This window comes from Agelaius phoeniceus, chromosome 3, assembly GCF_051311805.1.
Source record: "Agelaius phoeniceus isolate bAgePho1 chromosome 3, bAgePho1.hap1, whole genome shotgun sequence".
In the NCBI taxonomy this organism is placed as follows: domain Eukaryota; kingdom Metazoa; phylum Chordata; class Aves; order Passeriformes; family Icteridae; genus Agelaius; species Agelaius phoeniceus.
In genome coordinates this window covers 77,576,682-77,591,369 of record NC_135267.1, presented here as the reverse complement: position 1 = coordinate 77,591,369, position 14,688 = coordinate 77,576,682, and the positions used below count along the sequence as shown (strand labels likewise).

The window sequence follows — 14,688 nt, the reverse complement described above, 5'->3', positions numbered from 1 at the left end:
CAGGTTTATTCACCCTTGATAAAGTCAGGTGAAGTGGTTCCTCCAAGCCTCACATGATGCTAGTCAAATAGCTCATTGTTCCCCTCTGCTGTGCTGATGGGACTGTTAGCTTGTCACATATATTCTATCAACAAAGAGATCAATGTAAAAAAAAAACAACTTCCTTTCTTCTTTGTTTTTTGGACTTCTTGAAATACAGATAAAAGACACCTACACATCTGGTTACCTTTGTTCTTCTATGTATCCTGAGGAGGTGGTAGTACCTGTACAGAGCATCTGAACTTCAAATTAACCTCAAATTTCCACAGTGACTTAATGATGCTTCCTGTTTGCTTGCATCTGGCTAAGCTCTCTATCTGTTCCCAAGCTCTAATGGCAGATTTTTCCACTGTAATCCTAGCATCCCTCTTTGAGCTGCAAGAGCTAATTCAGTCTAGGCCTAAAGTAATGGAGGAATTAGGGCTGTAATTAGTAATGTAGAATTAGGACTTGAATATCACCAGGTCCTGATTAACTTTGCACTCAAAGCATGGCTTGGATCTTGCCAATCTGCACTTTCCCAAAACAATATTTGGGATCAGATGAGAGGACCAACACCTGCCAGGACTACTCCAGATGGTAACTTGGATGCAAGAACATATTTGGGTGTGAAGAAAAAGCAGTTTAGCCTCATAGATGTCTCATGTCATGCAACTAGGCCTCAGAGGCAAAGATCAACCAAACCTTTTTTTTAATCTGACACTTCATGAGATTCTTTACAATTTCTATGCATCTGGATTTAATTTTCAGGACAAAGGAAGTTATACTATACTAGTGTGCATCCATTTTTTCAGAGAGCTTCTGAAAATAAAAATTCCTCTCAGAATACTGAAGTCCTCTGTAGTGAAAATTGTCTAGGAATTCCATAGTTCACTTCCAAGTTCTTAAACCTCAATAATCTTCAGGAGGATTTTTTCTCAAATCCCTGGATTTTTCTGTCCAATATTTGTATCTTTGAAGGTCATTGAAAAGAGGTCATCTCAAAATTTTGTGGGTTTGCTTGTTTTTGGACTTTTCAGTGTCTGAAATGTGAGTACATGTTTTGAACCAAATAATTTCTGTCTACATGCTTAATAACACCTTCAAAGTATTTGAATAATATTTGTGACACAAACAAAACTCAATGTCAGCTAAGCAGAGGCAACAGGGTTCATTTCTGTGTAATACGTGTATTCCTCCTACAACATATTTAAAGGAGTATAATCTCCTGAAGGAGCAATTAGGGAATGTATAGAAGTAAATCAATGGGAATACAATCATACTTAGGCCTTCCTCCTGATGAATGACGTGGCAATATAATTTAACTTTTGTTCATAAAACATGCAAAAAACCCAAAAAAACCAAAAGAAAACAAAATCAGTTTATTATAGTCTAGTTGAAAGATATTTGACAAGATTTATTTCATGCCCAGGACAAGGAGTATGAAGAAGTAATTTTTGGACAAAGAAGTTGATCTACCACTGGCCACTAGGACAAATAAGGGGAGTATCTATGACTCACCATGAAAAGCATACGCTTTAAATTAGCTGCACTAAATCTGATCTGATAAACACAGGACAACTGGATTAAAATTCCATCTCATCATAGATATTTTAAAAGATAAAGTAACCAAATCACCATCATGATTAGCTAAATCACTACAGAATCACACGCTGAAAATTCTTTGGTCTTTAATAAGCCTGTACTATGTCTGTGATTTACTGTTCTGTGTATGCAACCAGATTTCAAAGCCTTAAGACATTAGAGCAGTTTCAGAAGTAAAATTTCTGCTGAAAATCCTCACTAATAGCCAGTATGAGGTTAAGTCAAATATCATTGATTGCTTCTGCCCACGGAAACATGAGAAACATCCATTTAGAGCATGGCATTAACATTTATATCCAACTAGACATATCCAAGATGAATTTTCATTCATCCTCAGGGCTTCCTGTACTTCCTGTGATACAAAAGAGATGCAGAATTTCTATACATATATAATATACGGATAAGACATTGAGAACTTTGCTGAACTGAGTTTTCACTACTTGCATACAGAACATCCATGAATAAATATTCTTTATTTGTGCACATGTGGTGTAACAGACTATCACACTGTGCGACTGCATACTTCCCTTTCCTCAAAGACGTGAGTCTCATTTAATGGACAGAACAAGCAATGCTAACATCTGCAATTATTTTACATTTTGTCTTTTTATCCTTATTGGTCAATCTTTGATTACAGGTCTTGTCTAGCCAAGATTAATCAAATTAATACTTCTATACTTGGATTTAAAAGTCCCATAAAAGTTAATGACTATTCCCTTGTTATTTCTTTCTTTCTCAGCTTACAGACCATGGGAACATTCCTACTCCATTTCAATGCAGGTAAAACAGGTTAGCTGACATTGACATAAATAATCATTATTAAAAAGTGTTGGCCACGTGGGTATACACTCTCCACATACATCAGCAGAATGGATCTTCTCCACCAATTACTGAGATTTTTTTCTCTTGTTGACTTGATTTTTTTTACTCTAAAAACAAAGACTGGTTTACAGGAAAGAAACAATCTGAAAACAAAGAACAGCAGGGCCAGACAACATTCAGGAGAACTGTCTTGCACAGGAGGGAAACGGTTTTGTATTGCACATAATGTTACTTAACCCATTATTGAAACACTATCTCTCTTATACTGCCCACTCTAGAAGGATATTGATCATCTAGAAACGTTCAACATGTAAAGTGAAGAAAAATCATAAGAAAAGTAAAAAATCTATTTCTCAGTGTGATAATAAAAGAAGCTCCAAGTCCTAATTTACCAAAAAATTGAGGAATGACAAAAATGAACATCTGTTTCTTTTCTAATATAACTAGCAGTAGTGCACAGAAAATGATGCTGTGAAGTCAGGCTTAGAAATAAGGAGAAACAGTGGTTTTGAGCAGACAGAAAAAACAAACACTCCTAATACAAGCTTAACAAAGACACAACAAACATTAGTATAAGTACATGTTGAGAATAATTGCTCTAGATATAATGTGATTAACATAATTAGTTCAAGAGGGAACTCAGACCAAGCAGTGACGTCTACTTCCTAAGACCAAACATATCGTCATTAAAGGATTACCCTCTGCAAATCTCTGACCATCTAAACAATTCTAAATATGCAGAAGTCCAGAAAAACAGAAAAATCACCTCCTTCACCTGACCCACTCAAAAAAAACCCCAAAACAACCAGACAATTAACTCTCACACTGTTCAGCAAATTAAAAGAAAAAAATGTACCATGCAATTTTTTGTATTGTTTGGAGTTTGCTAGTGATAAACATTCAAATAACAAAGAATAAAATTAGCAACTGCTTCAACATTGAGACACACGTTGAACAAAAGACTTCATCATCACTCAAGACCTCAGTATTACCTACCAAGAGGCCACTGCTTAGTAATTCTGTACTATCAATACTTTAAAAAAATCCTATTCTATCTTACCTAAATATCCTTTCCTTTAACCTTTTCTGTCCAAAAAAACAGACTGACAACATAACAGGGAGAATTTTTTCATTAACTCCTTCTCAATATTTTCACAGCCAAAATGATAACTTATGAGCTGATTTTGTGATGAACTTGTAAGCTGATTCTCTTCTGATTAATTAAGAGAAAAAAATAAAAAAAATTGAATCTTTCAGGAAATGATGCAGCAATAAAACCCTTTTTAAAAGCACTGGCACAATACAACAATCTTCCAAGATACCTGCTTCTTCTGTATGCCTGACACATGTATTCCATTTTCATTATCTGGACTAAAATGGCATTCCTATGCAGAGCTCCACCACAGAACTGGGAAGTTCCTTCACCTGTCTACCTGTGAAATACTGATACTAACATAAACTTTCTAGACACGTGAAAAATGGTGACCTGCAAACTATGCCATACAAAAGTCTACCAGTGAGTTTTATCTCCATGGAAGTGAGGACTGTGCCAAATACACAGAGAAATAGGTTCTACATAGTAAAGCTCCCATACCGTCTCAGTGATTTCTCATGATCAGCACTGACTCCTTCCTCACACCTCAGCCAACAAACTCCAGCTCTCCCCTCATCCAGCTAACCCACTCTTTTATAACACTCATCCTTATTGGACACAGCTGTGGCCTGTTAAGGGCAGGCCTGTTCCTAATCTTTGGTAATTAGTACAGCTGCAACTCCTCAGGGGTGAGATTGCCTTCAGCACTATCTTTGTTTGCTTACATTCTATCCCCATCACAGCCCCCAGACATTATTGCAAATTTTCTGATAATAACATTGACAATTTTGTCAGTCTGGATATTATCCCAGGAAAGTAGCACCTGTCAGTATCATAAGTTACCTTGGTTCAGACCAACAAGTCCACCTAGACCAACATTTTGCATCGAACTGGCCATTGGCAAACACTGAATGAAGAGCAAGAACACAGCAAGCAATTCTTCCAGTTGGAATTGGAAAATACACCCTTTCTGTCTTATTTTGATGAAAATTAAAAAATAAAATCCAAGAAAGGCATCAAAATATACAAATAGTAGGGTTTGGTAACAAGAAGCCCTGCTTGGATGTCGCAAACATAAGCACAGCAGGGGTGCATCAGAATAAAACAGCATGTCTGCAGCATCAAGGAAATATTAAGACACCCTAATTATAAATCAAGGAGGTTGTTAACATGTTGCCATATCAGTTCCTCTGGCCTAGGTTGGGGAGAAGTCAGAATTGCAACAAGCTGTGGAGCACCACAGCAGTGACAGTCTCCAGATATCCTTCACCTACAGCTACTACCCTGCACTACAGAGCAGGTATCTCTGCTCAGTCAGTGCAAAAAGGCACAGTCCTCAGAAAATGACAAACCAAGAATAGGCTTCATTTTTTTTCTTTGTAATTCTGGCAGCAAGCTGACATCTCTTTAGCATACACATACTGAGACATATCCTCCTTACAGGTATCTTTTTATATACAGTATCCCTGCTTATGGAAATGCATGTCAGCCATCCTTTCACCTATTTAATAACCTTACGTGAATTGCAAGTAACATGCCTCTAAACACTACCTTTTAAAGGCAGGAATAAATAACATAATTCAAAGAACAAATAATGGAATAATTATGATCTAATGTAGAAATATGTACTTTGGTATTCCTTAACAATAAAAACCTAAGTATAGACTTGCTCCCTAAATAGAGCCACCCATCAACACCTCTCAAAAACTCACTACTTTGTCTCTTACACGACTGTAGCCAAATTTAAAGCTCACCATGCTGATATCTAAAAACCTGAAAATGCAGCAACAGAAATAACTTTTTGTATTTTTATTAATTATATGAACTTTATTATGTGTCAATGATGCAGCCTAGTATAGTTCAAAAATTACAGCAATGCCATACTTACATGAAGCAACTAATTTCTAATAACTTCATTTTTTTTAAACAAGTCAATTATGAAATATCAGGTTCCTGGAAATGCAGTAAGTCAATTGCACTTAAAAGATTATAAGTTCTGGGTATAATCAGTGTCATATCATGTACTGAATGTACTACTTTCCATTCTTTTTCTTAAATTGTATTTATTAATTACTGAACAACATTTGAATTAACAATGACAAGGCACCTTAAGTTCCCACTATACATAGCTTTACATTTTTTGGCAAATTTGGCTGGAAAAAAAAAATAATGTTCAAAGCTGTTAATGTTTCCAGATTTAGCAGTAATTAAGCACATGGTCATGCACTGTGCTGAACATGAGGGCCATGGGAAGTGATGAGTTTTTTCAATTATATAGGCAGCTTTCCATGTAGAAATTCTGTGTCAGTACAGTTTGTCCTTTCTTCTTAATATAAGAGGTAATTAAACAGATTAGGAAAGACATCTACAACATTCAGTATCAACAGTGTAAAAGATGCACATCTGGCTTGTAATCAATGTGTTTAGCCTCTTATTGTTGTGGCAGTGAAGTTTCAAATAATATAATTAAGGTTGGAATTTATAAATATTTTTCTGAGAAATTTGTTGGGAGATGAGGATCTATCCAGCAGCAGAGTCTAAAGCTTTCCTAATATTATGGTTCTGGCTACAATCATCTGCCACTTTTGCTTGAATGGTATGAAAGAGGACAATGGGAGAAGTCTCATGAGTTCTGTGAGTACTATATCTAGGCATCTGGAAAGATGTCCTTCCAGCTGATTGACTCTGCCATGATCTGGATAGCAAAAATTTAAAACTGAAGTGTTTGTGTATTACAAATAGAGTTGTTTTGAAATTCTGTATGCAATAATAGAAGGCCTGGGTTTGTTCTGAACATGTAATTTATCAGTAGAAAATAGAGTTCAAAAAGTTGCAGTGAATACCCAAATATCAGCTTAAGCAGCATTCCTTTCCAATGTTACCTTTGCAGTTTTTCTCCAATATACCAGGAAAAGGAAAAAACAAGTTAAAGAAAAAAAAGTCTTATAATTTCAGATAGATTACCATCACAATCAACCTGTCATGACCAAATTTCAATCTATCAGTTTCAATCTATACACACTGAGGACTCAACTCATTAGATTTTGGGATATAGTTATACCTTAAACACTGCAATGATTCCTGCAATCACTGCAATGATTTAATGATTTCCTCCCTTTTTAATAATTTAGGTTTTAAAAAACCCAAACCATTTACAGCAATTAATTCAGTGAATCTCAGTCACAGATAAATTTTGGTTCATTTAAGTCTAAATCAGACATTTCAGTTCATGCTAATGAAATTCAGATAAACTACCCTGGCTGCAGGCCCATTGACTTCTGGCTGAAGAGTACACACAGCTGGATGTCTGTAAATCAGGCAGGACACAATTTCTGCATATAGGTTAATGACTGTCCTGCGTCACCAACGTGTAAGAATACAGACACTAAGCCAGAGACCTCAAACAGCCTTTTGCCTGCCTGGCAACTTCCTCATAAAAACAAAGCTCACTTTTCCGGCTGTATCATATTACATGATGTGAGCATTTGTAAAGTAGACTAGACTGAAGCAAAAGGGATAGAGGGAAAGTTATACCCCTACTGATGTAAAGTGACTTAGGCTACACAGTCACTTCAAGTCACCACAGATCTGTGCTGACACCAAAAGGATCAGTTGCATCCTCTCCCTGTTGTTTCTCAATGCCACCATAACTCAGGCAGTAGAATTTGTACATATATAACATGAAATGAGCAAATCATCTAGCAAATTTCTTTCCTGAAATATTCCTTTCTGAAAGATTAGGATATGTTGTTACCAGAAATATTTTATATGACTATAGGCTTTATCTTTCTACAAGAAATACACAGACAAGGTTCATTAGTATCCATTACATTCTATAAACAAAATGCATTCAAATTAATCTGTTTTACTTGGCAAGTGTAGTTTTAAATCTGGTTGTGCTTATTTTTATCTAAAATCCAGCACTAAAGAAGACCCATCTGCATGACTGCCTTTAGTGGAATAACTATGGCCACCTTAAAGATGGCAATCAGTAAAAGGGAAGTAGTAGGGAAGGCAGAAAGACATGAAGGATGATAACAGAATGATGCTAAATGCTAATGGTAGCATAACTATTGCTTGACACTTTGAATACAAGTTTGGGAAAAATTAGCCATAATACAGAATTTTTAAAGTATACGAAAAAAACAGACAAATCCCACTGTAGTACCTGTTCACATTAAAACTTCACTAGGATAATGGTCAGCAGTCACTTTACTTTATCAGTTGCTACAAAAAGTTTCACAAGGACTTCCACAAAAATTTATCTTTCATTTATAGCCTTCTCCCCAAAAATTCAAAACTTTGAGCAACTGGTAATAAATTCCACTAAGCAAAATATGATTCTTGAAGCTAAAAATTCTCCAAAGCATTTATTTTGTTTTAGCATAAAGATCCTTAACCTACACTATGAAGTATGTTTCAAACACAGAGTGATTTCTAATAGTGATTTCAAGCACCTTAGATAAAATTACTATTTTTAAATGCGCATAGCTCATAAAAACAAGAAGTATAAATTTCTGGTAACATGAAAGTATTTTTCATCATCTTTTTACAAAAAGCATCGTCACAACCTATTCTCCTGATTCATAGCACTGTTTTTCTGATTGTTGTTGTGGATTATAATAATAGGCCTCCTGCGGTTCTGTAGTTTGCAAACTACCAGGAAAGTAGCAAACAGTCTATTGCTATACACTTCTATTCTCCTGATAGGTAATCTCTTCAAGCCAACAAAAAAATATTCCCACCTTAGGACGATATGTAGTCATTACCACCAAAAATCTGGCTCAATATAGCCTTTTCCATTCCTTGTCCACCATCTTTTTATATTTTTATAATTCTGCAGAAAACACTATCTTCTAGGAAGTAACAATAGCCCCTCTATTTAAAATAAGAATTATCATTAGAACTGAAACCCCTAAACACCTTAGAGGTCAGCCACTGAGCACAACCAGTGTTTCTTCCCTAACCTTCTTGGTAATTTCCTCCTTTGCATTTTACCTGGTACATTACAATTCATTGTTAGAATTGCATGAATCTTATGTTTGCAGAAAATCTCACAAAATTTAAGATAATTACAAAATTTATGATATTTGTCAACACAAGCTGGCTCAAAACAAAGTTTCTGGGTCAGTTTAGCAAGGTATTTTACCTAATGCAACACAACAGAAATACCTCCAGAATTTAACACACTGAGTTATAACGTCTATGTCAACATTCTTATCTAAACTTGACTTAATTACATGTTGCAAGTAGGAACTTTTGAGATGGTATATCCAGTAATTTACTAAAGCATACTGGATAATTTTAACTCAAAACTTACCAATTTTTGATCCAAGAAAACCAAGTAATGTTTTCAAAATAGATACTAGAGGATGATGGACAGTATTTGCAATTCAAAATGGGTAAACTAAACTTCCAATATTAATATCAGCATATTTCAAAATAAAAATACCAAAAGGCTCAAAATATTTAAAAAATTGTTAGCCTATTTTGCCTTCAAAAACGGCAGAACCTAAACACAAAAATTATAATAGTCAAGTTATACCAAAACCAGATTTCCTTTTTAAATCTGAAAATAAGCTGTTCAAATGAGCTCTTCAAAGCTAAATTTTAATCACAAATAAAAAGCACTTACCTTCTTGTCTGTTATTTTTCCTTTTTAGCCATTTTTCCACAGTTTCTGCACTTACACTTTCTGACACAAACTCATCCAGTACCTGGGGGTGAAGAGAAAGATACGCCTTCACTTTTTCATCTGTTAAGCCTGAAAGAGAAAACATTAATAGATTACATTATTGGTGTGAACTCCCTCATATGAAGAAAATACCTGGAGACCAGCAATAATCAATATCCCTTTGTTTAACACACTGATTGAATATATGACTACTTAAATAGAACAGAGAGAGCAATATCCTGTCAAAAAAATGAGCTGCACTGTAGAAAATAGTAGAAGCAAAGTGTAGCCATAGAAGATACTGTGTACAAAGTCCCCTGAAGGCATACACATAAACATTACCCATGAGAAATAGCCAGGTAGGAATTCATGACTATGGTTGTGACTATAAAATTATTTCCAAGCTATGCAGGATGATATAGTGATAAAGAAACTGGTTAGAAGGAGATAGAAGAAGGTGAGCTGGGATGTCTCACAGAGCACCAAATTCAGTGCTCTCACTGCAAATGGCAGCAAAATCAACACAAAATATTATGGAACACCAAAATCATACGCAATTTTCAAATACTAGAATTACTTAAGTTACTTTAGATGTATAAAATGTTTTCACAAGCATGCTCCATCGCTTTAATAACTTAGTTATCAAAATGAAAGCAATTGCAGATAAAATGTATTTATAATATCTGCAACAGAAAGAAAACTCAAGTAAACATTTCAGAAAAAGAAGAACTATTCAGAATCTCAGATCCCTTACATTCATAAATAAATTTTCAAACTCACAAAATTATAATCTGATTATGCACTTTGCAAATCCCCCAAACAAAATGACTGGCCACAGGCAGGTGAACTCAGCAGTGCTGAGGCTGTCCTAAGGGGGAAGCAATAAAAAGAGCCTGTCCTGAGGGACTTGGCTCCAGGCTACCATAGAGGAAATAGGCACCCCAGTGCAAAAGCCTTAATGAGATATGAGGGGAAGAGAAGTAACAACAACTGTAATGACTCTAATGAGATACGAGGGGAAGAGGAGCAGCAACCACTTCAATGACTCTAAATATGCCATCTTCTCTTGTGTTTTACATTTTTAAATATAATAGCAAATTCTCCACAGAAAGCTGCCAGGTCTCAGCAGAAAAGAAACTCCCCCTGAACAACACTGACCTCTTTCAGAGAGATACAAAATGAGATCAATTCTCCTATTTTGTGCTCTTTGCACAGTATCAGAACGTGATGATTTGAATGCTAGTCAGTGATGGTAAAATTTAAGATTTCTTACAAATGTTTACTGTAAAAGTCTTCAGGAAGCAATACCAGAAGACAACCAAACAGCTCTCATCTGCAGACCATCAACCACCTACACAACTTTCCCTACACCAGCTGCCCCACATCCCTCACTCACATCAGCCCCCAACAGCTCAAAACTGCTTTAAACTACCCTTCCTTTTAATCCAGAGGTGCAACTCCTGCTGGATATCATAACCTCAAAGAGCAAATCCCCATACATTATTCACTTGAATAATAGCTTATTGATCATCCTGATTTTTGTTAGTGAAGAAGAAAAGGTATATCATAAATCAGTAAGACAAATAGACAATCAGCAAGTGGGGTGAAAACAAACAAAACCCTCCTATGTTGATTGTTTAACCTTAGGTGAAAGCTTGTAGAGGTAGATCATAATGCAGCTATAAAGAAGTACAAGGGCAAAATGAACAAGATAGAAAAATGTAGGCCCTTAAAAAAGTATTTCTAATTTCATAGTGATAAAATCTGAAAAGGAAACATGTTTTAAGAATCATTCAAGAGAGTACCACATTTTAAAGATTTAGCCATCAAAATGTTACACTTAATCAAAATTTATCTGCCCTTTAAGTTAAACACTAAAAATGATCAAAACAGACTTGTCATAAAATGTCTGCTATTTTCAAGTTGTCTTTAGACTGCAAAAAAACCATCTTTTGCTTCTAGTAAAAAATTATGACCCAAAAAGATTGTAGAATTAGCAACTGGAATTCTGAAAGGACTGATCTGTTTCTTCAGTGAAAATAACCTTTCTTTCTTGATTCAAACCTTTAAATGCTGTGGGTTTTGTAAAACACACATCAGAATTCAATAAAATGTTAATTTGAAATAAGATTTCAGTCTACAGGTCTCAAGTTTAATATCCAGATATTATGCAACTTCAGCAACCTAAAGCTAAAATCTCTGCTTTAACCTTATACAGAAAAGTAATTCATGGAGCTGATATAAGAATTCCTAAAAAGTCTTTAAATTACCCATCTTTATTTCACTAAAGGTATCTGCGCAGATGTTCTTTTTCAATGTGGGATTTGTAGATGGGAGCAAGAACAAGATTTACAACTATGTTTGTAGATTTAAAAAGGAGTGACTTAAACCCATTTTCTACATAGATTAAGGCAAACTTATTGGTCAGCTCCCAATTGTTAGCCTGCTGCATCAAAAAATACACCCTGCAAGCATACACACAAACTCACAACCAAAACTAACAATAACACATTGTAACTCCACAAAATGTAGAAATACAAGTATTTTCAACAAAATTTTAATGGTTTGTGTTTTATGTGCATTAAGGCTAAAAAGTGTTGTAAAGATGCCTGAATGTAAGAGCATTTTACAGCTATGCAGAAGCAATTATTTTATGGCATATGGAAAGCCTTCTTGATTGTAAGATGCACATCAGAATAAAGTTATTGCATAACAACATGCACACACTCGCCCTCTTGAACATTCACATGCTCCTGAAAACTTCCAGTACATGTATTTTTGTTAAATATTATTAACCTCTCTATTTGACCTCTCTATTCAAGCATTGCAATCCCTGAATTCTGAAAAATGCAAAAAAAACCCCTATTTGAATATTTAGAAGCAATGATTATTAACAGTTACATAAAAAGGACAATAACACACCCACACTCAGGAAACTGAAGTTTATCATGCCAGTCAGGTGCCATTTACAGAATAACAACAAACATAACACAAGCCAACACTGGTTATTAATTTTTCTGTTACTAATGTGTTGGTCCTAAATATTTGGGACAGCAAACTTTTCTACATTCACTCACATTAGAAATATTTCTCCTCTACTACTTCTCCCCTCACTGCTACTTCCCATGACTTCCAGTAATGCAAGGACTTCTCTCATTCTTGTTCATCATTTCTTGTGTGGAGCATCAAGTGTATGCGCCAACAGTGCCTAGCAAAGGAAAAGGCAGCAGTGCCCACATTCTTAACTGTGTTGGTCTATACACTTCCTCCCAAGCAGCCCAAACAAAAACTCCCCTCACTTCATTTCATGCATCCCCAGAAAGCACCACCTCTTGTTTTTGGAATCCATCTGTCCTCTGACAGAGCTGTGACAGTCACCAAAAGGGACCATCACTCAGGAGGGCTGAACTCTGGCCACTCTGCAGGCCAGAAAGCACAGAAAGACTGGAATAATTGCTCTGGGAATTAAAGGAGGAATCTGGCATTTGATTTGGATGTCCATTCATTCCATTTATGCAGGGGAGTTTGCCCTCCATGCATATATCCTGTTTAATTAAAAACACACCAAATCAGCTTTCTCTCTTGTATTCTTATTTTAAAATTATCAACTCACATTTCAGTGCTGCTATCTGACACAACTTGCTGTTGTTGTGTTTTATGCACACACTAACTATTTGTTCTGAATTTTTAATTTAAAAAGGAAGGATGCACACATATCAGATAAGCTCTTCCTCTTTTCATTCCCCTCTGAACAAACTCAAGCTACAGCTGCCCACCACTTGGGGCAGCCCAGCACTCACTTCCTGACCACCACACCCAGCTATGTTGTGCAGATCTCAATTTAAAATGCTCTCTTTGGCCATGTCATCTGCTTCTGTGGTTTATAACTCCTTCATCCTTACTTTTAAGCTTTCTTGATCTCCAGCAATGAATATGAGGGAAAATTGCCTCAGCTGAGGTTGATTGCCTGCTGGGAACCATCCCTGACCTGACCCTACTACAGAGCAACATTTGAGACCTGCCCAGGACATCACTAGCTGGCTTGGAAAATGCAATGCCAATAACCATTCTAGTACATAAGAATGCTCCTTTACATTATTTACTTACTCAGATGTAGCAGAACTGGGTTTAAAAATAAAACAAAAACCAAAAACCTTCAAACATGAATTATCAATAATTATTCCTCGCCTTCGAGCCAGAATTCAACAGCCTTTCTTTGGAGAAAAAAAAATTATAAAGTAAAAATCACTAGACAGTCATATTTTTGCTTTCAGCTTTTTATGCTGCCTAAAATATTTTTAAAATTTCTTAGATATTAGATAACCTGTGTAGTACTAAATCGATTAATAGCTCTGCTCTCTGACTCTTAATCCATGTCACACTGCACTCTCCTCTGAGAATAGCTTCACTGAGCTCAGTATGAAGCAGAACTGACTGTGAATGAGCTGAAAGAATTGAAGCCTAGAGCTATGTTTAAAAATCTGCTCCATTTAGCAATATGAGTCACACACGTCATTAGCAATTCTTGCAATTTTTTCATTAGTGTTGCAATATTTGGTCTTTTTTCTAAAACCACTAACTTAATCAAACCTCATGATTAGGCAAGAATTTTAATTTTCACCTAAATTGTCTGGTTCCCAGTCTGGGGGGCACAGGGGGAGTCAGGAAAGAAGGGGTAAAAGCTGATGAGCCAGCCTAACTCTTACCAAGGGTCAGTATTTTATCCTTGAGCAGCTAATCTCTGAAAGACTGCAGTCATTGCTTCCCTCCAAACCCTTTTTCCCATTTAGACAGGATCCAATTATTTGAAAACACATTGTGAGGATGTACACTGGTCCTTGTATGAAGTCAGGTACATTTTGTATATCAAGAAGGCTTTTACCAATAAACACAAATGGAAATAACTATAAATACTGTCAATGTTGCATCTGTTAACAACAACAACAACAAAGTAATTTGAACAAAAAAAAATACTATAATTAACTTGTTTGGTTTAATAAGCAATTCTTCCCTGAAATTAGAGAGGCCACAGAGTCACAGTAAATTTAGGCAAAGTCTTCATTTCTCCAAGTAGCTAAAAATGCCTAATTCGAAAATATTTTTTCTTATCTGAAATACCAAAATTATGAAGAGCAAAGCACCACACTTCCTCAAAATCAGCATTTGAAAATTAATGTCATACTTGTATGGAAAAAGAAGAGTTGAAATATGTGAAAGTCATCCAGAAGACCTAATTTGAGCACAGCTTTGCCTGTGTACTCCTTTATCTAAAGCAGTCTTGTCCCATCTCTTACTTACACAAAGATCACCTCTCTGTATTTTTCTGCAGAACTTTTTAAGTGATATTTGTAGTTATTCTCAAAAGCATCCAAGGCATGTGTGTACATTGCTTCATTTGGATTAAGCATTAATCCCATTAAATCAATCCCTTCTTTGTTCAAAGCATCAGGATTCAAAACCACAGGCACAGTCAGTT

The 14,688-nt window shown here is 35.7% G+C and overlaps 1 protein-coding gene across 7 annotated transcripts in view; it reads right to left on the bottom strand.

Moving 5' to 3' along the window:
- Positions 1-14,688, bottom strand: part of PDE10A (phosphodiesterase 10A) — a 343,772-nt gene that overhangs the window by 84,864 nt on the left and 244,220 nt on the right. For all 7 annotated transcript variants that reach the window (XM_077175661.1, XM_077175660.1, XM_077175657.1 and 4 more), the window contains one exon: positions 9,174-9,302. In XM_077175661.1, coding sequence (XP_077031776.1) covers positions 9,174-9,302 — 129 coding nt within the window. The remainder of the gene's footprint in view (positions 1-9,173; positions 9,303-14,688) is intronic.